At 43.2% G+C, this 25,224-nt stretch overlaps 1 protein-coding gene and 1 non-coding gene across 3 annotated transcripts in view; both read right to left on the bottom strand.

The window, feature by feature from the left end:
* The window catches only part of TEX2 (testis expressed 2), an 86,870-nt gene that overhangs the window by 35,489 nt on the left and 26,157 nt on the right, over window positions 1-25,224 (bottom strand). For both annotated transcript variants that reach the window (XM_090291919.1, XM_090291920.1), the window contains exons 2-4: window positions 13,737-15,396; window positions 1,423-1,623; window positions 103-442 (exon numbers count right to left, since the gene is read on the bottom strand). In XM_090291919.1, coding sequence (XP_090148045.1) covers window positions 103-442; window positions 1,423-1,623; window positions 13,737-15,371 — 2,176 coding nt within the window. In that variant the 5' untranslated portion in view covers window positions 15,372-15,396. The remainder of the gene's footprint in view (window positions 1-102; window positions 443-1,422; window positions 1,624-13,736; window positions 15,397-25,224) is intronic.
* LOC149998775 (small nucleolar RNA SNORD116) lies at window positions 23,740-23,835 on the bottom strand. The gene has a single exon (XR_016507308.1). It is a non-coding gene; the product is annotated as a small nucleolar RNA SNORD116 (small nucleolar RNA).

Here is a 25,224-nt window from a genome sequence, read left to right as displayed (position 1 = left end):
AGTCATCAATTCAGAGTGGGCTTCCTTCCTTCCTACCTGGGAATCTCAATTCTCCTACAGGCCCTTTAAAAATACATAAGCATTTAACACACGTGTCGTTACCTGGTTTACTTCCAGAGATACCAGGTGGCTTCTTGATTTCTGATTTCAGCTTAGATGCCAGAATAAATCTCCTAAACCACTCCTCTTTTTCTCGGCCAGTTCTCCCAAAGAGATACAATATCTGATCTCGCTGGCCAGCTCTTGTTCCCTCCTGAGGATGGGGTGGCTTCTTAGGGTCCTCTCCGCCCAGGTCTCTCTCAGCTGGCGGCTTTTCTTCAGAAGTCTCTTTATCACTCTGGGCCTTGGACATAAAGTCATCTTGTCGACCAAGCTCAATGCAGATGGGGTACTTTTTATTCCAGATTCGTTTTCGAGCCAAACTTTTAGGGACAAGGTAAATCTACAGAGAAAGGGAAATGATGATTTACATACTAAATTAAGAATTTGCTACATTGTGCATTAAACTATGCAGAGCACAAATGCAAACTTTATAGTATTTTTGACTAAAATGATGAAATGTGAAATAATTACTAAGTGTCTATAACAGGACTATAGAAACTGGAATAAATTTCTAGAAACGACTTGTTATTCCTCAAAGTTAATCCAGAAAGTAGATATTTAAGAATTTTGCAAGAGTTACAAATATCTATAAGTTTCAGGTAATAATAACACAATAATTATTTAGTGGATCATCATCAACTAAGTTTGGATATCAACTGAGTTTAAACGATCCTGGGAAAAACATAAGGTAGGAGGAAAAAAAGAAATTTATGAAACTAGATCTAGATGGAAAGCTCAAGTTTATTACCCTCAACTTAAGAATAAACTTATACTGAAGCTATTTTAAATATTTCTGTGATTTTGGAGAAACTTTGAAGATCACTCACATGAGTTATAAGAACAGAGAATCTATAACTTTTTGGAATAACAAATAATTTACATTTCTCAAAAACACAAGCATATAATGTTTTTATCAAAATGTAATTTTTTGCACATCCACAACTTTCACATTTATAGAGACTTCATTAGTTATTATATTAGCATCGACACACAAAGCTTTTCATTTGACTGGAAACATTAACTCTCAAAGTGTGCTATGCCCTTGCTCCCTGAATGTGGTGCTCAGACCAGCAGCATGGGTACCACACTTGGGAGTTCACGAAAATGCAGACTCTCAGGCCCCACTCAGAATTCGAATCTGCATTTAAAATGATGCTCAGGAGATTCGTATGCACATTAGCATTTGAAAGGTTCTGTTTTGAATGATGCTAATACTGTCAACACACGCGCGTGCACCCACACACACACACAACCTTTTTAGGGAAAAAATACAGTAGCACAACCAAGATGCTTTTCATTCATCAAACTAGTTGGGCTCACCTTGCTGTCTGAGAGGTCGTAGATTTTCTGGCTGACGTAGGTGACCTCTGGCTTTGTTTCATTGTAGCTTGCCCTCCTGGATATATTTTTATTGGGCTTTGAAAGTCTTAAGGTCCCACCCTCAAGTCGAACAAACACTGAATGTGTCAGAGTCGCATGGTAAGTCTCTGGATCATAGTTGTAAATTTCATTCATCCATCCCTGATGGGGAAAAACTTCAATTAATAAAATTAGAATAAACGCACATCAGATTCAATAGGAAAATGATGACCACTGGTGTTTGGGACACTGAAACCAAACCTGATTATGACTCGAGTGTCAATCTATTGATGACTAGAGGTTGCTGAGACAATGCTTAGCGTGAAGGATAATCAGTGCTGAGGAGCCATTTGGTAGGTTTTTGATAACTAAAAAAGTGGATTTGGGGGACAATGTCCATTATCCTAAATAAAAGGTTCTTTTCCTATTTTAAAGCTGAGAAACAAATCAGGAAACTCAGAAGTTTTGTTCATGCAAACAGAGCAAGTCTTTTGCCCTGACCTCCTCTGCAGGGTGAGTAATCCTGCCCAGCCTGGCCTTCCTAAGCAGCCAGACACAGCCTCTTCTCAGCCTCCTTGCAAACAAGCTTTGAAATTTCACAGACCGTATTAACTCATGCTGCCGTCCCAGGGCCCAGAGAACACCTTCTACTCCATGCCTATCTCACGAAAATAATACAGCAAAGCAAGTCACTGAGAATTCGTCGTCGTCGGCAGCCGTCCGTCTCGAGAGACGATGGTGTAGCTTCTTAAGAGTCTATCTGCACCGCCGAGAATGGCTGTGCAGTCCGACTCGGGAGTGACACGGTATCTGTCTCCTCCCGTGTTGAATCGACATCTTGCGATGTCGCTGGAGTGTCCTCTCCAGTGAAGCTGAAGCTACAGAGCCTGGGCGGGGTGATATGGAGGGTCTGCTGTTGCCCATGCAGCAGACCCCCCCCTCTCTTCGCAGCTGAAGGGTCCAAGGGAAAGACGGAGTCAATACAGCTTGGTTTCAGGTGCGCCGCAGGAGTTGCCGGTGTTGACTACAACGTCAAACCGCCTTAGGGACTCTGGCTCCAGATTTTCTGTCGGGGTTTACTCCCTTAGCCTTTCCCCTGAAGAGGTATGCCGCAAGGCAGCGGAGGTTTTTTGGAATCAGAGTTTTCCTTCTCTGATGTGCCCTGACTGGAAGATCGAACCAGCGACACTTAGCTCGCAGGCCGACGCTCAATCCACTGAGCCAAACCAGCCAGGCACTGAGAATTAGGCATTCAATAAATCATAGGTACGATCAATATGTCAAAAGTGAAAGGTGGGGTGGGCATGGTCCACAAACCAAAAGGTCGCCAGTTTGATTCCCAGTCAGGGCACGTGCCTGCATTATTGGCCAGGTCCCCAGTTGGGGGCATATGAGAGGTAACCAATACATGTTTCTCTCAAGCATCGAAGTTTTTCTCCCTCTCTTTCTCCCTCCCTTGCCCTTCTCTAAAAATAAATAAATAAAAATCTTTTAAAAAAATCAAAAGCGAATAGTAACTTAAATGAGTAAAATTGTGCTCCAGGGCTCCCCAACCCCAATCAACATAAATGTACTTATACATTGATTTGGGGACTGGATGAAAGAAGGTGAAGGGATTAGCCAAAAAACATATATACATAACACACAGACTCGAACAGTGTGCTGCTGGCCAGAGGGAAAAGGGGTGGGGGCTAGGTGGAGGGGATGGGGACAGAAGAGACTTGACTTGGGGCAATGGGTGCAGGATGCAGAGTGCAGACAGATGATGCTTTACTGAGTTGTACACTTGAACCTGGAATGGTTTTGCGAATCAATGTCACCCCAATAAATTCAATTAAAAATAATTTAAAAAATAAATACAAGTATTGTCTAAATACAAAAACAGAGGTCCAACTGTGCATTTCCTAAAATACAAGATACATTCCTAGCCCACTTGGATCTCAAGAATGCAGGGGAATGAGAAGGAACAGTGATGTAGAGCAGACTGCAACCCTAACTGGATTAAAGCAGAGTCGCTCAAAAGAAACATATTTATATCCGTCTTCTGAAAGAGGCGCTTGCATGTTTTGTTATTATGTTATTATCTGCCTATTTTCTACAAGGTCATCTTTCATTTTCTTATTGATTTCTAAACATTCTTTATACAGCATGGATATCAATTGCTTGCATTTACAAACTTTATTCTACTGATTGTCTTTTAATCGTAAACTGGCTCAAACCTTCTGCATGAATTTTATTATGAAGATGTTGTACATTTTATATGTTCACATCTGTTATTTTTAGAAAATGTAATAACTCTCAAAAAATAGAAGAGCAAATATATTGAAGTGTATGACGACACACAAAAGCCAAATCAATATGCATCATTTAGGTCTCTGCCTGTCCCACAGCATACTTTCCAGGTGACATTGGTGGCCCAGATCACTTTAAAAGGAGTTCTCTAGGGAATTTTAACTAATATCTTCCCGTCTACCCACCAACCCCCATTTTTAAAATGCCTTTCTGATGAGCAGAGAAACACTAACGATCAACACACTGGAGTTGAGACCGTCATTCTTTTCAAGAAACAGCCATTTCCACAGTGAGCGCTTGATCTCACACTGAAGTCTGGAGGGTCTCTTGCCAATGAGGAATCCTCAGATTTCTCTTCATTCATTTATCCATTCATCAAAACATAAGCTGAATCTCTTTGCCTTGGGAGGTGTGTATGAAATTTGAGCTAATTATATAGATTTATATATACACACACCCTTTTTTTTTCCGGCATGAGCTAGGAATATCTTTCCCTCGTCCCAAAGCATCACTTGTATCTATTCAAAAATGCTGACTCAGTAAAGCAGTAGCCATGGGAAGATGGTGTGAGCTAAGTGTTTGCAAAGGACAGCAATGACCAGAGCAATGAATTGAAAAAGGGAACAGGCAATACAGAGCACAGTGGAGCCTGAAGGGGACTGTATTGTCACAGCATCAGTTCAGTGGCCCTATTTAGCTAAGTGCAAAACTAAGTACGTTTTTTGGTTCATAGTTTTTTGTCTTTTTCTTTAGTATATGCTATCACGATGAAGTATACTCATTGATTCTAAAATGCTGACTCAGTCTCGCATTCTTGGACAAATTATATATTGGCCATGATGAGCTGAAGTTGGCTCATACCAGCTCACGATTCTATTGTCTCTTCCCCAGTGCACAGTCCGTGACTTGGTAGCTTGCAATCGACTGTGGTGGAAGTCCTTACACCATGGAAATCAGTGAACAGGACAAAGAGGGCTTCCGGCCCACCCCAGAGTCAATGTACCGGCACAACACTATTATTACCCTGCTTATACATCGCTGAATTCGAGTTGCTAATACTTTGTTCCCTTTCCCTCTGGGTTGACACGCTGCTGAAGCCATGACGTTCTCCACGCTAACAGTACTCCAGTGAGGTACAATCTGCCCATGGTAAAAGGAACAGATCTTACACCTACTGATATTAATATCCATAATGAAACAGTAGCTGACATTTAAGCTCATTTTATGATAAGGCACCTCAAGGTTCATTATCTCCTTTACTTCTGCCAATGCCCTACAATTTTATAGGTGAGGAAAGTGGTGAGAAAGGTTAAGTGAGATTTGCCTAGAGAGTTGTTAAAAAATAAGTGGTCTAGAAGGTGGCAAAGCTAAGCATTAAACCAAGTCTACCCGACTCCGAGCTCCAGGCTCCTACTTCACCCCCACAGCACAGACCCACCTTCAGTCTGGCCAACACCTGTCATCACTCGGGTCGTGGCAAAGGTGACACTTCTCCCAGGAAGCTAGTAACCTAGGTTACTTTCCTCCAACTCTGGTAACTGCTAACTGCCTGGTTCACTTAACCACAAACTCCACAAGACAATCACAGTTGTAATGAGTGTTTGTCAACTGAATACACAAATGTGGCCCAATTCGGAGGGTGGCTGTGAGGATTAAACAGAAGCTGGATGTAAAGCACACATAAGTAGGACAGGCAGGTGTGCCCTTCACAGCCTGGACGTACAGTTCCAGCTGCATAAGTGGGGACAAGCAAAAGAATGAGCTGAGACACTACTAAGTGCAGGAAGCTGTGAAGGTTGCTTGGAAGTAGACAACTTAGTCCCTGTCCTCAACAAGAAAAACCAAGTTATAATTACACAAAACAGCACAGGTGAAGAAAATAAGCAACCTCAGAAAGAACCTTAGGAGTAAAAAAATGTTAAAGCCTTTCAGAACAGAAACTGAATGAGCTCTATCTTGTATAGCAGAGAAGTGCGTTAGGACCGGAGCCCAGGTTTCCCGTCTCCCGTGCAGGGCATTGTCCAGAACACTGCAAGCTTTGATAGGAAACCTGGAGACACTCACAGGGGCTGCTACTTAACCCATATTCATGAGGCATCCAGGATGCAGACCGGCCACTGGGAGGCTCAGGCTAAGAGGTTGCCAGGCATGGCTCTGGAGTCCCTCTCATTCCATCTTCCTAACGCTCCGCTACAGGCCCCAAACCAGGCTGCCCTTGCAGAAAGCAATTTCCCAGTGCAAACCCTAAATGCCTTTTATGCTATCAATCAACCAACTTTTTCCTTGGGCTTAACCAACTCCCTGGTAAGCTGCACGTGGAATTTCCAGACCTAAGCGGTTAAATATCAGGTCTTGAGAGCAGAACAGCAACCCCAAGGCCTTCACCCTGTTCCTTACGTAACGCCCAACCCTCCACTGCTCAGCTGTGCTAAAATTCGTACCTCTGAATCTCTTACCAAGTAAGGTGTGACTCCAGCTTTATTTTGTTACGGGGCATGGGAGTGGGTATAAAGAGACACGGCACGTAGTTAGCAATTCACTGCGCTTCAGCAGTCAGCTAAAACACTCAGAGACGCGCTCCACCCACACTAAAGTGACCCAGACAAGCCTCGTTTCTTTCTGAGGCTGTATCTGTTAAAATGGAGACAGTGCATGCCACTGAGGGACAATGGCCACAGTCAGCCAGGCAGCAGCTGTCTGGCCCACAGACTGGTCCTGTGATCCCGTTTGCAAAACGTCAGGGTTTTTCTTTCAATTCTCTGGTGGATTTAGAAGCCACGTCTGGCTGGAAGTACAAACTACAATCTATAAAAGGACTCATTTAATATGTAGAAAGATTAAAAGCTACAATTAACCTTTTGCAAAATAATCAAGTCTGGAAGAACTACTACTGTGCTCCCTTGCAGTTACATGCCAATCAGGAGGTCAAGGCCAATGCTCTCCTGGTCAGCCCGATGCTGAGCTGACCCGAGAAAAGCGAGAAGAACGCCAGCCCTCTGGCCTGAGGAAGCAATGGATGTTTCTCTATCTTCGGTGCTGTCACACGGCTGTGCTGGCATTTGAGGCTGCCTGTCACTCAGATCCCTGCATCGCTCCTTCAACTAGTCTCTCAGGGAGGGGTGCAAATCCCAAACAGAAGAAAAATGCCAGGATCTGAGGCCTCTGCTGCTGAAAATTATCTCTAAACCAGACAAAAAGGTGACTACTTTTTCTTTTGTCCCCCAAGCTAAAACATAAGCAGGATTTTCTTTTTACCAAGCTTAAACCCTTTCTGACGTATTTATGTGATGGTTTAGAACTAGAGTCATCAATTAAAACATGATATCATAGATCATGGAATTAGGAAATATGGCAGGAGCAGTCTACTAAACTTTCTAGAAATTTAGATTCAAATTTGGTTTTTCCCATGAAAGACAAACCTATAAACATGCAGAATTCATATTATGAATGAACAGCCTCAAGCTGATAGTCAACATTCAAAATAAACGGTGCTTGAAGACACCATCAATAATAAAGGAAAAGATAAGTCCATTAGGGGAGGGAAGCACCAGCATCAGTACCATCCACATCCTCCAACTGCCCGTTTCAAGGTCACCTTCACAGCCATGTCACTAGAAGCACTGGAGTCAGGGCTAAAGCCACAGACTCTGCCTGTGTCTGGGAAAATGGCCTTTATCCGGCTTTTCTTATCCTTCAGGCAGCATCTCCCAGCTCAGGTGCCTACAGAACACTTTAGTTATGCAACGGCAAACAGGAGTAGAGGCAAGAGGTAGTAAGCATTCAGATTAGCCAGAAAATAGCATGGTCTCTAATGAACCACTGAAATAACCAAGGTCTCATTTATGTTACTACACGATAAGCATTAGGCCACGCTAACAAGTGTTTAAATTATAAGATAATAAATAGATTAGTAAGCAAATAAGTTAGTAGCCTCCAAACTTTTTAGATCACAGTAAAAATTTTCAGTATGTGCCCATAATATATACATTCACTTATAATTAATGTACATGTTCTAATATAACAGCTTTTATAAAAAAGTAAACAAAGAAAGAGAGGATAAAATAAGTAGCCTTTTTGCTAATTTTTAGTTTTTCCTTTCTGATAGTTTTATAGTATCTTCACCAGACACCTCAAGGCACACTACATCTACTTAAGGCTCATTTTTAATGATAATGAATATAAATCCATATTTATTAGTGTTGATAATGTCCAAGGATTTTGGTCAAAGGTCAGTATATGGTCACCTATATGTTAAATATTGGGCAAGGCTTATTTACGTTAGGTAGAAAGAGTAAAAATATATACAAAAAGAAACTTTAATATTTTCTTCTTGTATGGTGCCTTCAACACCCGTTTGGAAACCAATGAAAGAAGCAACAGAAACAAGAGTTCACGACAGAATCTCGGGCACCAGCACCAACACTGCACGCCCTGGGGCCACCTTGCTCATAATCTCCTGGCCTTTGGGGGTACAGCAAACTTCTTACAGGCTAGTTATTCTACAATAAGAATAGTCTTCAATGGATTTAGTACTTTCTTTATATTTTAAATAAAAATTTTAGAGATAAAAAGTTATCTAGCATTAATTTTTTTCATGATTAATACCTTCTTCAAAAATACATGATGAGAAATCTCAGACCTGCTGTGTTCATAACCTCTCTCCTCCTCTACAGACGACGCCCTGAACAAAACCAGAGAGGATGGTCCTGGAATACCGAGCTGGAATTCAGGATGCATATCCCAAGGAAGCAAGGCTACCTATAAACGGTAGTTACCTGTTGGCAGACTAGCAATACAGTTCAGCCATGCTGTAAGTTAATAAGCTGAGTGGAAAACTGGCAAAATGTTGATAATTGTTGAAGCTGGGTGTCAGGTGCATGGGGGTTCGTTATACTATCTATACTTTTGTGCTTACTTGAAATTTCCTACAATAAAAAGTTAAAACATAAAAATTCCAAAAATCATTTGGGGGTCACCTGACCTCCTCAACAATTGTTCCTAAGGAATTCAGGAAGCACACGGAGTACCTGCTTGTTAGTGCGAATGCCCGCATCTCACCTGGGAAACTTCTCTGGCCAGTAAGGGGCACTGGAAAACAGCCAAGGGTATAAAAGCCATACATCAAAACTCAGGTGACCCAGTACAGGAGGGAGATGTTCTCAGTTAATTATAACGTAGAAAGAAGTGCTTTCCTATTTCTTGTACACATTGTATTGAGGGCTGTAAGAGACAAACCAAAACCAACCCAAGTCTCTGTTGGCTGTGTGTAATGAGGCCGTTTTCTCCTTAAGACTTACTCACTCTAATTTCTTAAAAAAAAAAAAAGGAATTGTATGAAATCAAGATTAAATTTACACATTTTAATTTATTCTCAAAATTGATAATGTTCGCCCTGCAAGATTATTCTTTATATATTAAAGCCAAAGCCCATATTTAGGGAATCTAATTAGTTTTTTTAAAAACTATCTCTCTATTAAATATCTAAATTTTACATGGCCTCAGAAAAAAAGGTTCTCCAAAATTTGTTTCTAACAGTCTTACAATGGAGTAAATGTAATTTTAGTCAACCTGCTAGACCATATCTCTTAAAGAGAGAGCAACAACCTGGAAACTGACACCCTACTGCTGTGTTCTGCAGGTGGTTTATAAGTCTGAGATAAAGAATTTACTCATGAATATAATTCAAAACTGCATGAGTCATACACTCAAACATAAATCCAAGAACCTTATGGACGCTTCAGGAAGCTTCTCATTATAGACATGTGGAAGCATTTGTGTGCAGGAATGGCACTGAATGAAGACTACTGCTGGTCAAGCGGCAAGTACGTTCTTGGAGAAGGAACATCCGACTTGCCTAAGAATGCTCAGCAAAAATAACCATCTCAAGTGCAACATGCTGACTGTAAATGCCCCGTTCTCCCCAGCCCAAATTCACACTCCTCCCCGCAGGGTCCCCAGCCCAGAGTATCTAACTAATCACCCAGAATAAAAGCCCCCAGAAGGTGACCACCCAGGGGGTGTTGATCACAGCGATGCCCTTGGACACCCCAACCTTTCGCACATCCACACATCACTTTATGTTGAATGTCTGTGGCAACCTTTTTCCTATTTGCTGCTTTGCATCAGCTATGGATTCCAAAACACCAGGTTTTGTAAGAGGTCCTAAGAATTCCTCTGTGGACTTTGTAAAACAGCTCTTCAGCCTCACAGAAGCTTTCACTATTTCTATTCCAGACAGTACAGCTGCTGATCTGCAGGATTCAGAGCAGGGAGATGGTGGACTACCACGAGGCCCAACCAACCGCGTCCTAGTCTCTGAGCATAGCTACCACTTGGCGGCAAAATGGTCCTTTCAGCTCACCAACACATACACACATACTCATCACTAGCTGCAGTGTCATTTTCAAATACAAATGTCTGCAGTGTGGATGGAGTAACAAAATCAGACAAAGTACAGAAAAACGACTTTTCTCTTCCCTTTCTTCATCACGTAAAGTCACATTAAGGAATACTGCGATGTTCCTTGAATTGTTTCAGCAGCCAATAAAGGAACCAGACTCTCAGTCCAGGCTGCAAGGACTGCCTGGATCCATCAGTGAGAACTCACACGGCTCGCGTGGTCTAAAATAGTCCTCGAGCACCAAGCTCCCTGCCTGAATGGTTCATGGGGCTCTCAGACCGAGGCTACTTAGGGCATGAAGTTTGCGGGATCACTGCCAAGGAACCAGGCCTCTGTACCAGAGAGCTTTATCACAGGCAGCGTTTTTATAGCATCCTTTCTCAGTGAAGCTTCTAAAAAATTAAAATTTTATTTTTTTACAAGTTGTTCAAAAGTTTTCAAACTTGTCTTCAAGAATTGTACCATTATATCCTCTATAAACACCAACTACAGACTCAGATGTGCAGAAAATAATTCAAGACAGCTGACTAACCTCCCAAATCAAGCTATTTTCAAAAAATAGCTCTTTAGATTCACACTAGAAATACATACGTTCACAGATCTGCTCAAAGTTAGACTTCACTATACTTTTCTTATCGCAACATTTGGGTCCCAAATTTAATGTCAACGCTGCTAAATGTTTTCAAGTGTCATATTTTTTAAATGGTTTCCAACAGTATGATATCCCACTCAGTAAAATTAATTAGGACCAAAGAACATTTGCATTTGAAATCTTTGGCTTGCAACATACAGCCTAGCCTTCTAATCTGTAGCATGTATTTAGCCAGGTTTCTAAAACAGCCCTGAACACAAAACAAAAGACCTCAGGTGAAAATGTACTTTCCCTCATGAGTAATGAAGCCATTCTATCATAAACAAGTTAAGGCTAAGAATGAAAAACGATTACCAAAATAATCAATCAGAGTTGTTCAAACATCAATCAGGAAGAATATTAATAAAACAGCCTAAAGCAATTTGCTTGGATTCCAAGTGTCAGTCCATGACAACACTGAAGTACTTGTTCTCTGCAAGAAAAATTCAAATACGTTTATCCAAGCATTGAGGGCAAAACACCTTCCTTAAAAAAAAGTAGTCCTCCATGGCTCTACCACTCACTCGCTGTGTGATCTTGGGCAGGTACCTTAACTCTCTGTGCCTCCATTTCCTCACGAGCACATCCCATAACTGAAAGGGTTGTGAACAGGATTAAATGAGATAATGCACTCAGCCCACCAGAGGTGCCCAGCATCACAGCGCTGCCTTTACTGTTTCAATGATCGGATCAAAGCGACAACTGGGTCATAGCGTTAAAATCCCGTTCCATTGGCATCCTCTGCAGTCAGTAAATTCTTGACATATATCAGTAATTGGATCAACAGCGAGGATTTTAAAATCTTGCCAGAACAATTAAGTACCCCAACCAGTTTAAAATGAATGTCACAGTCAGTTATTAGGCACCGGAGTTAAAGATAAGCACCATTTTTCTTTGCTAAAGTTATCAGTAACTTAGAGGGCATGTAATTTAGGTAGTCACAGCACCATGCTATCAAAAACGCTTAGCAACGATGCATAATGAATCGCTTTTGCCTCACTTCAAGCGTTAATACTAAGCTTAAGTGTGTCACATCCTCAAGACTCAGCACCAGCTTCTCTTTAAAAAGAAACAGTATCATAACATATTGCCACGTGAAAGAAAGAAAAAGGTCAGACTGCAAAATAAGATCCTATTAAATCAAAACAGAAAGAGTGCACGAGTATGCGCGTGTGTGATGTATACAATCGTACACACAGAAATTTAAAAGGAAACAAAAGTAGGATATACACCAAATCATTAACTATACTTCCCTCCCACCAGCATGACAAAGAATAAATTTTCTCTTTGGCTTTCCTGTGCTTTTTAGACATTGACCATGTGTTTATTTTGATTAAGGTGAAATATTTATGAAATTAAGAAACAAAACAAACAGTATTTTAGACTCTGATGGTTCTTCCCCTTGTTTTGTTTGTTTTCCAATAAAGAGATATGGTGTCATTTTTTTTTTTTTTGAGCATTCTTATTCAAATCAAGCAGAGGAAAACCTATTAACACAGAAATCAAACAAGCTTTGACCATAAAAAAAAAAAAAAAAATCAAGTATTGGCAAGGATGTGAAGGTGGAGAAAATGGAACCCTTATGCATTGTTAATGGGAATCTAAATGGCATAGCTGTTATTGAAAACAGTATGGCAATTCCTCAAAAAACTAAAAATAAAATTACCATACGATCCCGCAATCCCACTTCTGGGTATATATCCAAAAAAATTAGAAGCAGGGTCCCGAAGAAGTATTTGTCTCCCCATGTTCATGGCAGCAGTATTCCCCCGAGCTAAAATGTGGAAGCAACCCTAGTGTCCATTTACAGACCCATGGAGAAGCAGAAATGTAGGATATACATACCATAGAGTATTCCTCGGCCTCAAAAAGGAATAAAGTTCTGTCATATGCTACAACATGGATGCACCCTGAGAACATTATGCTCAGTGAAAACAGGCCAGTCACAGAAAGACAAAGACTGTATGATTCCACTTACATGAGATACTCAGAGTATTCAAAAAAACAAAACAGAAAGGAGAACTGATTGCTAGGGGCTCAGGAGAGGAAAGAATGAGGAGTTATTGTTTAATGGGTATAAAGGTTCACTTTTACAGGATAAGAAGTTATGCGGATGGATGGTGGTGACGGTTGGACAATGGTGTGAATGTATTTAATACAAGGAACTGTACACTTGAAAATGGTTAAGATGGTAAATTTTATGTTATGTATATCTTACCACAATTTTTAAAAATAATACATATATAAAATGCATGTATGAGCCTATGACTTAAAAAACTGTATGAGCTGTAACTGTACTTTTCTATCATGTATGTCATTTAACATACACAACAGCCAGAAATTTTTAAATATGCAAAAACAAATATAAATAGAAGTTCTAATACTTCCCTCCTGAACCCTAATGGTTCCGCTCAGGAGGCTGAGGCTGAGATCTGACAGGCGCTGAGAGGAGATGTCTCTTTCTCCAGCCCATGTCCCACTGTGCTTCGAGGGAACAGGAGAGCCAGCAGCGGCCAACTGCTGACATTATCTGGCCTTCTCTTTCTTCTTTCCTCCTCCTGCATTCGGAAGTACTTAACCCTTCTCCAGAATCTCAAGAATATTTAACCCTAACAGAGTCACCTATAACAGATCCTCAGCAAGGAGTGAATCACTGGACAGTTTCGGGAGAGGCTGACACAGGAACTGGATGTAAATGCTACTTTCTAGGGCCATGGAGATCCTTGGAAAACTACGTGGTGAGTCAGCAAAACTTGAACTAGAATGAGGTTCACTTGATGAGTCTCTCGGGTGCCTGGAGACTGAAGAGATCCCAAAGCCGTAAAAACACTGCCTATGCAAAAACCTGTGCCCGTGAACTCAACAGACCACAAAAATTAAGTCGCGTCTAAAACAAGGACATTTGTGAGCTGACACAGGCGCTAGCCAGCTGGTGAGGGGAGGCTTGCTTACCTTCAGTATTTCTGGTTCTTTGATATCCAGAGATCTTGTGTTCCAGTGTTGCTGATTTTTATGTAGTCTTTGATATGTATGAGCACTTGGTGGAGTAAAAAACCAAATCATGCAAACTGCAGTCATGAATCCCAGGCCGATTCCCAGGAAGAGTCCACTCACGTAATGGGGGAGGGGGAGGATGAGGTACGCATAGACACATAGTATAAAGAAGCCCAGTGTCTTCACTGGTAGCTCTGGGTGCTCCATGGCCAAGTCCACCTCTTCGTCACTCTCAAGAGCGGGGCTGTCGTCCGCCAGCTCCTCTGGCTTGAGAGGCGTATCTCGGAGCCTATCAGCTTTACCCTCGCCCTCCATTTCCAAATCAAACTCCTCAGTGTACAGCTCACAAAACTCTTCGTCTTCTTTGCTCACTAAGGCGGACAAAGAACATTTCTCAAGGACTAGAGAACTTGTCTTTGGGCCAGTCCCCAGGCTGCTCACCTGGGAACTCTTCAGTTCAGCCTCTTTCGGGGGCTCATCGGTGGACTTCGGGTGGTCACTTCTGGGGATGCTGGGATCGCTTCCGTCACCATCCCCCTCGGAATCACACTCCTCTTCCTTGATGCTGTAGTTATGATTGCTTTCCAAGTGACCGTTCAAGCTGGACAGATTGGAGAGCTCTGAAGCACTTGAAGATAAGGCTTTGGGCCTATGGCTGCCACTTTCTTCCCCTATAATTTTGCTAAGGAGCTGAAAAGGCTCGTATATGACTTCTGAAAGGCGTCGCTTAGTGTCTTCGATTTTTGCCTCCATTTCGGGCACTTTAAAAAAGGAACGTGTGTCAGAGGGAGAAGTCAGCGGGGAAGACGGTGCGGTTTTGGAATCTCCACCTGTGTTCCGTGGCTGGGTAAACTGCTTAAACAGGTGTAAATTCAGCTTGGAATCAGGTGGTTTATAGGACACAGTATCTGACTCCTGCCTGGAGGTGTCTGTGGACAGAGACTTGACTAATGTCTTCATCAAGTGCCTGTGCCTTGCGGGGTGTGGGGGTTCTTTTGGCTCCACCTCGGTCGACAGGGACTTCACAAGGCTCATGAAGGGTTTCGCACTGGAAAGGGTGGAGGACGAGGCACTGGATGAGAGGACAGGAGACTTGGAAGGAGAGGACAATGGGGAGGGAGAACTGGTTTTCTGCTCAGAAAGGGAGGACACGCTGGGAGAGCTAGCTAAGGGCCCTGATGAAGATGACCCTGGGGACAGAGCCAATGGCACTGTACTTAATACTTGCGCTGCCGGAGGAGGGGCCTCCAACAGCTTTACAGTGTTCTCCGAAACCGGCAAAACAGCAGGGGACCCGGACAGTCCATCTGCCAGGATGGGCTGGGCGGCAGAGCCAGAGGGGTCATGGCCACCCCGAGGTTCAAGATAGAGGTCTTCCTTGGCTTCAAGCCCCGTCACAATGCTTTGGTTGTCCAGGCCCTCCTCAAGATACTCCCGGAACTCCTCCTCCTCTTCCTCCTCCTCCTCCCCGGATGCCGAGAAGTGGATGGCGATAGTGTCTCGGGACACGGACCTCTGCACGTGCACTCGGGGGGCGGATGGTTTTGGCATGTCAATGGTTTTTTCGGCATGGCGACCATTCAGACTTGTCATTGCCGGCTTCACAAGGGCTTAGGCTCTGTGAAAACAGCAAGAAGACCAGAAGTCAGAAAGTGGTTTATCCACAGGAGACACTGCCATGTGCAGACAGGAGCACAGACGCAGTTCACTTCCAAGTAGTGATTATGCTTTTACTTGGCAGGTGGCCACTGCTTTTCACTTGAGCGGGTTTAATGGTTCAATTTGCACCAGACACATTCCAGTTAGGCATTCTCTTTTATGAGCAAACGACAAACCAGTGTTTAAAAATGCCAAACAATCTGTCTTATGTCACATCTGAGTAATTGTTTCCTCCCTCTTAACTAGCTCATTTCTATCAGCAATTCCATACTTCAAGGCTTGAAATACCTGAACAATATATATGTTACCAGCATTACTTCAGAAGTCCAACCGGATACAAGGCAGCATCCTGGTGATTTTGAGAATCTTGGAACAAAGATTTCACTAACTATAAAGAGCTAACCCCGGAGGGTTATTGCTTCCAATGCAATTTTCACAGCAGTTGCAACAATTATTTGGCTCGTATCTCCCACCAGCACATACTATCTTGCCTCTACAAATAAGTGGCAAAGTACCCAAGAGTGGAAAGGGAAATCTGTAAACTAATTACTATGACCTGTTGGCCCCTTTATTATCCAAATGGTAGGCCAGAGAATTTAGGCAGCCCCATGGCTATGTTCTGAGGCTTCAGAAACAACCAAACTTATTTTAAACTGAATCCAAGATGCAAAGGGCAGGAAAAGGAAGAATCAATGCTGTACCATCCGCCTCCCGCCCCCCAATGCTGAGAACTCGGCTAAGGGCTATGGTGAGAGACAGGGAAGCGATGCTTTCTGCCCTTCTGAGGCTTAGCAGTTAGCTGGAGAGAAGACAGACAGCAGAAAAGCTAGGGAGCAGAACAAAGATGCCAAGCCCACCTTGTGACATCTGGTATATTACCTCTCTCCCTATTCACTTAAGACCCATTTACTGGGCAGCAGGCATCATCACACACCATACAAGGTTGAAATTACACCACAGTTCGGAAAGAGACTCTGTCAAAGGAGCTAAAACACACTTGAGGAGTGGACGTCAGGCATTCGGAGGAGGGTGAGACCAGTGGCGGAGGCAGGGCATTTGCTCCGTCTTTTAAGCTGCTGGGTAGGTTGCGGCGGAATGGGCATGTTAGAAAGAAGGGTCAGAGGCATGGAGACGAGCACGGGGATGTTGTGCCCTGCCACATGGGTCTATTCTCCACCTCCAGGGTGAAGCATGGGTATTGGGAAGCAGTGGGAGACCATCAGTACAAGGACGGCGACATGGGAGAGTGGAACTGAGCAGCCTTAAGACCAGGAAACAGGGCTTCTGGTACTTCCTTCTTTCCCAGCTGACTCTGTGGAACCTTAAACAAACCAAGACCTCTTGGGTCTCAGAATCTTCATTTGTAAAATGGGGGATCAAGAGTCCTTTCCAGGCTTAAAACCCTACGTGTTTATATTTACAACCCAACATAATACACTTACACAAGTAATATACTGTAGACCAGCAATTTCACCTGGTGTGCTGTAAGAATTTTTAAAACATGCAATACCTGACTATTTAGTCAGGGGCACTGACCTCTTTTCCCTTAGAGTGGCAAATTTAATGACAACAGCCAACACAGCAATAGCAGTCTGGTGTGAGTGAATTAAAATTATACCTATTTCTTTGTCAGATTGGCAAAAATATATATTTCTTGTTGTGCCACAGGATTTTAGTAATTAGTTTATGTTTGCTGTGCGATTAAAAAGGTTGAAAAATCACTGCCATAGACAATCAAAATTCTGGTGCTTGTTTGTTTTCTTTAATTTGAAGACCTTCTACTACATTTAAATCTTCTGCCAAACATTTATGTTCAAAATGCTGGCAACTGACAAGAGAAAAGGTAAATGGGGAGGGGGGGGTCAGAAAAGAGTGATCCTGTCTCACTATAAATAATCTAACAATGAGAAGGGCCCTGTCATAACAAGGACTCATCTGAAACTGCACATTCTCAGTAACAGAGAAATTACTTGCATAAAAACTTTCAGAAAGTTTTGCCCATGCCCACTCATGACCATCAGGCTCTCCTATGCTCATTGGATCCGGAAAAAGGGAACAATCTCTAGCCATCAGACAAAGCAATCTGAATCCAGGAGCGGGAGGCTGCCAGAGGAGGAGACCCCCGTAGCTCTACTGTGTTCTGTAAAGCTGGAAAGGCAAGGCAAGCTGGAAAGCCACAGCCTCCGGCCTAGGACCATCCTTCCCTGTAATCTTTAAGCCAACAGGTTTGTAGGCTTAGTAAGAAGAAAAATACCAAGTGCAACGCTGATTTTTCATTTAACTGTCACCTAGTTTTATAAGGGTAATTTAAAAAGAAAATGATAGAGGTAATTTGAAAAGAAAGTTTGGTACCTGACAATTCTCAGTAGGTTGAAAAATAAGCGTAATTTAAATTGCCTTGATAACATGAAGGGTGATCTGTGAGGCTCTGCTGTTCTGAGGCTGCCGCACGGGTAGTGTGGCTGCTAGTGAACGTGGCTGTGGGCACAGGTACAAGCAGAGAACACAGTTTGGGGGCTGAACAGCAGGAGCCGGTCCTCTGGGAAGCCAGGTGGAAGTAGAGAGGCCCGTCTGTAGTTGAGGGTGGGATGGCCTGGGAATCCTCAGGCAAGATCAGGCCCAGGCCAGGCCAGAGGGGAAGAGCAGTGCCCTTGAGAGCCTGAGATCTGGGCTGCCAAGTAAGGCCCTAAGGGACAGTGAGCTACCTGGCACCTGCCCAGAAACGGCCACCAGGGGCCTACATGCCCGGTTCTCCTCCACATAGGAAGGGCCCCTGGCCTGCTGGTTAGAGGGACCCCTGCTGATCTCTGAATAGACTGTCTCAGGGCAGGCGCCAGCCAGCGTGGCCCATGCTGGGGCAGGCAGCCTGGCTCACCATCGCTATGGCAAGCTGCGTTGTACTGCAGAGAACGTCTTAACACCTCTTATCGGTTCATTTTAAAATAGGAGATGGTTTTATAAAAAGTAGAAAAGAGGCCTTCAAGACTCCATTTTTCCACCTTGATGCTGCAGAGGAAACAGTGAATCCGTTTACAAGACCAATAATGGTAGGAAGGTCTAATTTAGCCTAAAAATCAAGTATATCTTAACAGCTCTGCCTTGATTCATTTAAATTCAATAAAGTAGCTGAGAAGTGCCAGCAGCCATTCTAATCTGTTAATACTCCACCTCATAAACAAAAATCAATATCCACAATGTGGATAACGAACTAGCTCTAGCCTTAGTTTCATTTAAAAAAAAAAAAGAGAATAGTACTCCACTTCCAGTACAGGCAATCCTCCCAAGGCACTTGACTATTAGAAACCCAGAACTCCTCTTCCATTAGCAGGCTCCCCCAAAGTCTCTTCCCACCCAGCAGGGGCCTGCGATGCTCACACCACCAGTAACAGCAGGTGCACCCCTTCTGCTGACGCTCCAGCTTTCACCTGCCATGAGGAAGGCCCACTTGGGAAGAGAGCTCCATCCCTGGAGGAAAAAGGTGTCCAAAGCATCACCACAGTTAGAATTTTGCTTTATACATTGCTAGATGGTTCCAATAATAAAATCCAAATTCCGTTCACAGGAACACATTTAAAACCAGGTCATGCTTCCAGCACAACAGCACAGGCCACCATGGAGGTTTACAAAAGGTAACGCCAGGGCCACCCACCGGGTGGGGACTCGGGGGACAACGTATAATGCCATCTATATGAAAGCAAACCCCCCCAGGGCAATGAAAACTCAGGACAGGTATGTTCATGTCAGATGGGGCTACTCAAGTCAAGGAGTCTGGGAATAACTTTTATTTTTTATTCTCTTAGCAGAAAAGTCATGTGACTTGGGGGTTGAGATGTGGGTGAGAGCACTGCAGACAGGAAGCAAGGGCACAGGGAGAGGCACTGAGCTGGGAACAGTCAGTCAGACCAGAACACCAAGGGCACAAAAAACTAGTTTAGCTGCAGCTGAGGGGCTGCGCTGGCGGCGCGGGAGGAAAACTAATATAAGCTGAACAGCAGGGAATCAATCTGCAGTTTAAAACCTTTGAAGGCCAAGTGTCTTTATTTACATACATTTCATCTCAGAGACCAGAACCACAGCAGGTTCCTGAGAAGCCTGGAAACTGCGTATAAACATCTGGGTCAGGTGAGTAAGTGCCTGGAACCTGGAAGCTCGTGGTATCCCGGATTCGGAAGGAGGATGAGAAGAGGGCAGTAGCTGTGGTCACAAAACAGTACATTTCAAAAGGTGATGCTCAAGGGGTCAGATGTTAACAACAGGTGAACTTGGGGAAGAGTATAAGATGCTCCTTATTCAGTTTTTATTTTTGCAACCATTTTAAAGTTTGAAATTATTTCCCGATTAAAACAACACAGTGTGAGAAAAAAGCAGCATTCCTCGCCACTGTCTGGCTTTGGATCTGTGGTCATATCACCTCCCCCCTCCCCCCCCCGACTCCACGGGTTGGAATTATCAAGCCCAGCTACAGGGAGCAACAGGAGGAAGCCAAGTTTCGCCAAAGTTTCACCCTTCCTTGAATTTTTTTAAACTTTATTTTGAAATAATTAAAGAGTCTCAGGAAGTTGCAAAAGTAGTACAGAGAGATCCCAATGTACCTTTCACCAATCAATCATTCCTTAAATAAATTCCAAGTGGTTAAGAAATCAGGTTTTAACCGCAGACTTCTAACTCACCCCTGTAAGAAAAATTCATTCCAACTGGCAGAGTGGAAGTTCCTCATATAAGGACTTTCTGATAGTCTTTCTAAAGGTCTTTAATGATTAAATATAAGAAGGCACCATCAATAGATACTTCCCAGGCAATTCACCCAAAAGTCCAAATGGCCAATAAGCAAACAAACAAACAAACAAAAAAAACCTCAACTTATTAAAAACAGAGTTGGAAAACAAATCAATGACACAATGTTGGTCATCAAATTCCATCACTAAAATATGTGTGATGCTGTCAAGGACATGGTGAGAGAAATCCTCTATTACACACTAATGGTTGGAACATAATTAGTAAAAACTTTTCTGAAACCAATTTTGCAGTAACTACTAAGTACATCCATAATATTCACATCCATATACACACCAGGCCAAAGGGGAGGCATTAATGTTAGTTTTCTCTGTATAATAGGCTTATCAGTAATTTTTATTTTCTACTTTTAGGTATTTCCAAATACTTTTATAATCCAGAAAAATTACATGTAAATACCATTAATCTTTAAAATAAAACCATTATCTTCAGAATATAAAAGTGCACTAGCATGTCCCCCACATCTTCCACACAGAAAACTAAAGCAAAGAAAGGTCCATTTTTATAAAATAAATAATACCATATGTCTGTCTGTCTGTCTGTATGTCTGTGATCTGCTTTTATATTCAAGATTAAACAGTATTGATGAGGCCTCTGGCTTTAGTTCTACCAACTTGGTAGGAGTCTGACCTTCTCCAAATTAGTCACCCTAATCAAGTCTCTGTTTCTCAGTCTGTAAATGGGATGGCAAAACAGTTTAGAAGATTAAATAATAGCAATTATGTCAAGCGCTGAGCACAGTCCCTGGTACAGAGCAAGCATTCCCCAAGTGTTAACTGTTCTTGTAAGCATTTCCTCAAGTCAAAAAAGATTCTTTTGCACATAATTTTAAATAGCTATATAAAACAACTATTCCATAATCTGAACATTACAACATAGGACACATTGCTGTTACAAACAATGCTATAATACTTTACGATACTATGTATAACCTTTGTCTCTGATTATTTCCTTAGTAAATGTTCTTTATAAGTAAAATTACAGGATTGAATAGCATATATAAATTTTCAGTTCAATTTTTTTTTAATTCACAATGTCAAGGTACTCGTAAAAAAAACTTCAAAAACAGATAGAGAGAAAAAGTTAAATTTTCTCCTGCTCCTCCCCAAATCAAATGTTTAGACTGTGACCTTCCAGTCCTTTTGTATGTGTTCACAAGTGCACTCAAACACACAGAGCTGTTTTTGTTTTCGGTGTTATAATGAGATCATGCAATACATATTGCTTTGTAGTTTGTCCTTCACTTACTATGTTTGAACCTCTTCCTATGGTATTCACATAAATCGACAGGTACATACACACACACTTTTTACACACAGTACAGATAAATCATCATCTACTTAATTGTTCCTTTATTGATAGAAATTTGAGTTTTTTTCCAGTTTTCAGTATCAGAAACAATGCTGCCCTGGAAAGCCTTCCAGGTAAATCTGCTGTACAGGGCAAGTCTAACTGCAGACCACAGTACTAGAAGAGCAATTGGTGGGTCAGAGAAAATGCATATTTACAATTTTTAAAACTGTCTTGCAATTTGTCCAATTTGCCAATCTACACTCCTACCAACTGTGTATAAAGCGTCCATGACTGAACATTATTTTTAATTACTGCCCATCTGAGGCGTGGGGAAATGGCACCTCAATGCTTTGATTATCATTTCAAGTTTTTCCGCATCTGTTTCTCTTCTTCTGTTAACCTGTCACCCATATTTCTTGCCCAAGGGTTTTTTTCTCCTCACTTTCTGTAGCACGAATAGTTAACACTTTCTCTACTGTATGCCTCGTGAATATTTCCCCCCATTTCTGGTGACTGCTCAGCTGGTAGTAGACTCAGGTCGCTGAGACCACATACCACGTGAGGCCATGAGGCGCAGCAGGGGCAGGAGTTCTGAGAACCAAGACCCTTGCGTGACAGTGATGGAGCTCATCCACTTCATCTCCCTGAGCCTGGGATTCTCTCACCGTAAACGGAGGGGACCCTCCTCCACTGTCTTCAAGGAATTTTACAGAAAGCTCTAAACTCTCTAAGTCTATGATTCTATGAATCAATTTCCATGAACAGGAGCCTACTTTCCCATTTTGTACCAGAGAAATTCTTGGCAACTGTTCAGGTCAAGCAAAGGAAACCAGAGTGCACTTGAACTGATTAATGTGCTGAAGGCAATTAAGTAAAAATATTTTTCTAATAATATGGAAACGGTTCGTCTCACATTAGCAAAGATCTCTAGAGCTTCCGGACTTGTCCTGCTTATTTCACCCAGCTGTAGAAAGAGGCCCTGCTCCCGGTCACAGGCGTCTGTAACGACAGGATCTAAGAGTGAGACGCAGGTGGGCTGCGGCACCAGCCAGCAGATGTTAAGCCTCCCCACCCACTGCCAAACTGCACCAAAGGTTAACGCCGGCCCAGGAGGCCTCTGCTCTGGCTGGGACAAGGACAGAACTCCAGCTGGGCTCTCTAACCCCGCGCTTTGCTCTCTCTTGGCCTCACAAACATCGCTCCGCATACAACCTCTTGGCTTCAGCCTCTCATGGATTCAAACTTCGCCACCTCCTCGTTTCCACCACCCTCACTTCTATAGTCGCCTGTGCAGTCCTCCAATAGCCACCTGTCCTTAAGGGACACAACTCTGTGCTCTCGCCCAAAAAGATCATCCCTCCTCCTACTCTGCTCAGCACTTTTTTTTTTTTTTTTTAATGGGAGGGCAGCAAGATAAGCGAAGAGCTGGCTTTGTTTTCAAGACCAAACCACCATCTGTATTTTCAGACCAAACCACTGGTCCCACCCCCCCTAAATCATTGGCACTGCTATTCACTGCCTGTGAGGGATAGGCATCCCCAGCACCGGGGCTAAGTCACTACCACTGCCAGGGGGCTCTGGGCCGGCCAGGGAGGGGCTGGGTAGAGGTTGTTCTGGCCCATGTCCTTGCTGTTTCCAGGAAATTCCTGAATTAGCTCATTGATTTCCTAATCAAATACCCCACACTGGTGTGATTCCAGGCTTGTCTTATCTAGGCCTCCAATTTTGCTTCCCTCCTTCCTCAAAGCAGATGGCCTCGCCCCTGATTCACTCCAAAGGTGGTAGGAGTTGCCACCTTGTCTCCCAAACCCAAGTATATACACCAATCACTGTTCCCACCCCTTGGTTAGAAATTCTTCTATCCATTCCTCTCTACTCTCCGCCCACACACAGACCCCACCCAAACCCTAAGAGGCCTCATTCTAAACCCAGTGGACCCCTACGGCCCCTCATTCCTGCCTACCCCAACCTGACCCCACGGTCACTCTTTCTTATCCAACAAGGACCATTACGACTCTTCCAACCACCAAGGCCCTGACCTCAAAGGGTCATCTTTCATGTTCTCCTCTTCTTTATCCTCCAAACCCTTGAGTTTCTCCAGTTGACTGAGTAGTTCTTCCGTCACCTCAGACCTCAGCATTTTTTCCTGACTTCATCCCTTGCCGCTGGTCTCCAGCCCACGTGGCCTTCTGTCGCCAGACTAGCCCTCTTGAATCTATTTTTTTTTTTTTTTTTTTTTTACGGTTGGGGTTCTCACTCATTTTGTTCAGCTTTTCCAAGGAATGCATTGTGAGGGGGTCATCATCGATCGCCTTCTTGAATCTTGACGCTCATCATTTCACTCTTTAGCTCAAAAGCCTATCACATTCTTGTCTCATCTAATCTCTTTGGCTTTGAGGGGCTGACAGAATGCAGCCCCTCTAGCTACTCAACTTTATTTTCAGTTACTATCCAGTGTTCCCAACATTCTGGTTGGGTCTGCTGAGCCACTGGCAGCTCCCTGTATTGAAAATGCCCCCCTCTCTCCTCTGCCTTGTCCAGTCCTAGCATCCTCCATGAAGGCTGTGATGCTTGAACTGAAACCCAGACTTTCCCCCTGAACAACTCTAGCCCCTCAGCTGACCCCAACAACGTCTATACCACACAAGTAATCACAGGAAGTAAATCCTCAGCCAAGAGGTGGTTGAGTTCCAAAAGTTCATCAGTATGTCAACTGTGTGAAATTCAAAATCCATTTACCCCGAAGGAAAGTAAATAGAAAACAGGATCCTAGGCCCACGAAAGTTACAGTCCGTGCTATAACTTACCTGCGGCACAAATTACCTTTCCGTCTACAAAGAGCCACTGTTTAAAACAGAACTCAAAAGAAAAACACATTCTGAGTTCAGATAATACCAGGACCCCAGAAAACGGCAATTCTAGAGACCATGAAGCCAAAGCCCAGGGGATAAACCCTGACACTTCTCATCCATCTGCCCCAACCAGACTTCTGGAGTCTGGACTCCAAGTGCCAATGCAGCCCAAGTCCGCTTTAACTCGTGTGTGAGCTTTTCTCATCCAACAGAAGCAAGGCCCTGGAAAAGCACAGAGGACCTGGGCCTGCCCGCCCCCAGACACACAGGAGCCCAGGAAGCAGTCGGGAAACTCTTCCTCCCAGACCACGCCATGTAGCAGAAGGGCTGCTTCCGTGACTTCCAAGCTCCGTCACCGAAAAGGACATCAGGAAGAACGTGGGAAAATTTCTAACTTATCCAGAAAACAAAGCAGAAGAGAACACAGGTAACTTCTACTTAGCACGCATAGGACTTGCGGGCCGCTCACCAATGGAGGTGAGGTTCTAAGGTCAGGGCAAAAGGCTACCTATAGCCAAAATCATCCCTGAGAACCCCTTTTTTTTTTTCAATGTTATACGAAATTTCATTTTTATTAATTAAAAACATGATTGTGCATGCATAGGTACATGAAAATACATTCAAATATTTGAATACTTTCAATATATATTTTTTGTTTGACTGCACCGGCTTGATCTAAAAGAATCATGACTCTCCCACTCAGGTGACCTTGCATAGTCATTGGTGTGTCCCTTCAAGTTTGAGCGACTTCAAGGCCGACTGAAGGACAGAGCTGAAGGAAAGACTGAACACGGGCTGGCCACCCCACCACTCTGCCCTCAGGAAGACTAACAAATCTCTGATGTGGA

Source organism: Furipterus horrens, unplaced genomic scaffold (assembly GCF_987537825.1).
Source record: "Furipterus horrens unplaced genomic scaffold, mFurHor1.1.pri manual_scaffold_11, whole genome shotgun sequence".
Taxonomy (NCBI): Eukaryota; Metazoa; Chordata; class Mammalia; order Chiroptera; family Furipteridae; genus Furipterus; species Furipterus horrens.
Note: the sequence above shows the minus strand (reverse complement) of the source record. Positions and strands in the feature narration are given on the sequence as shown.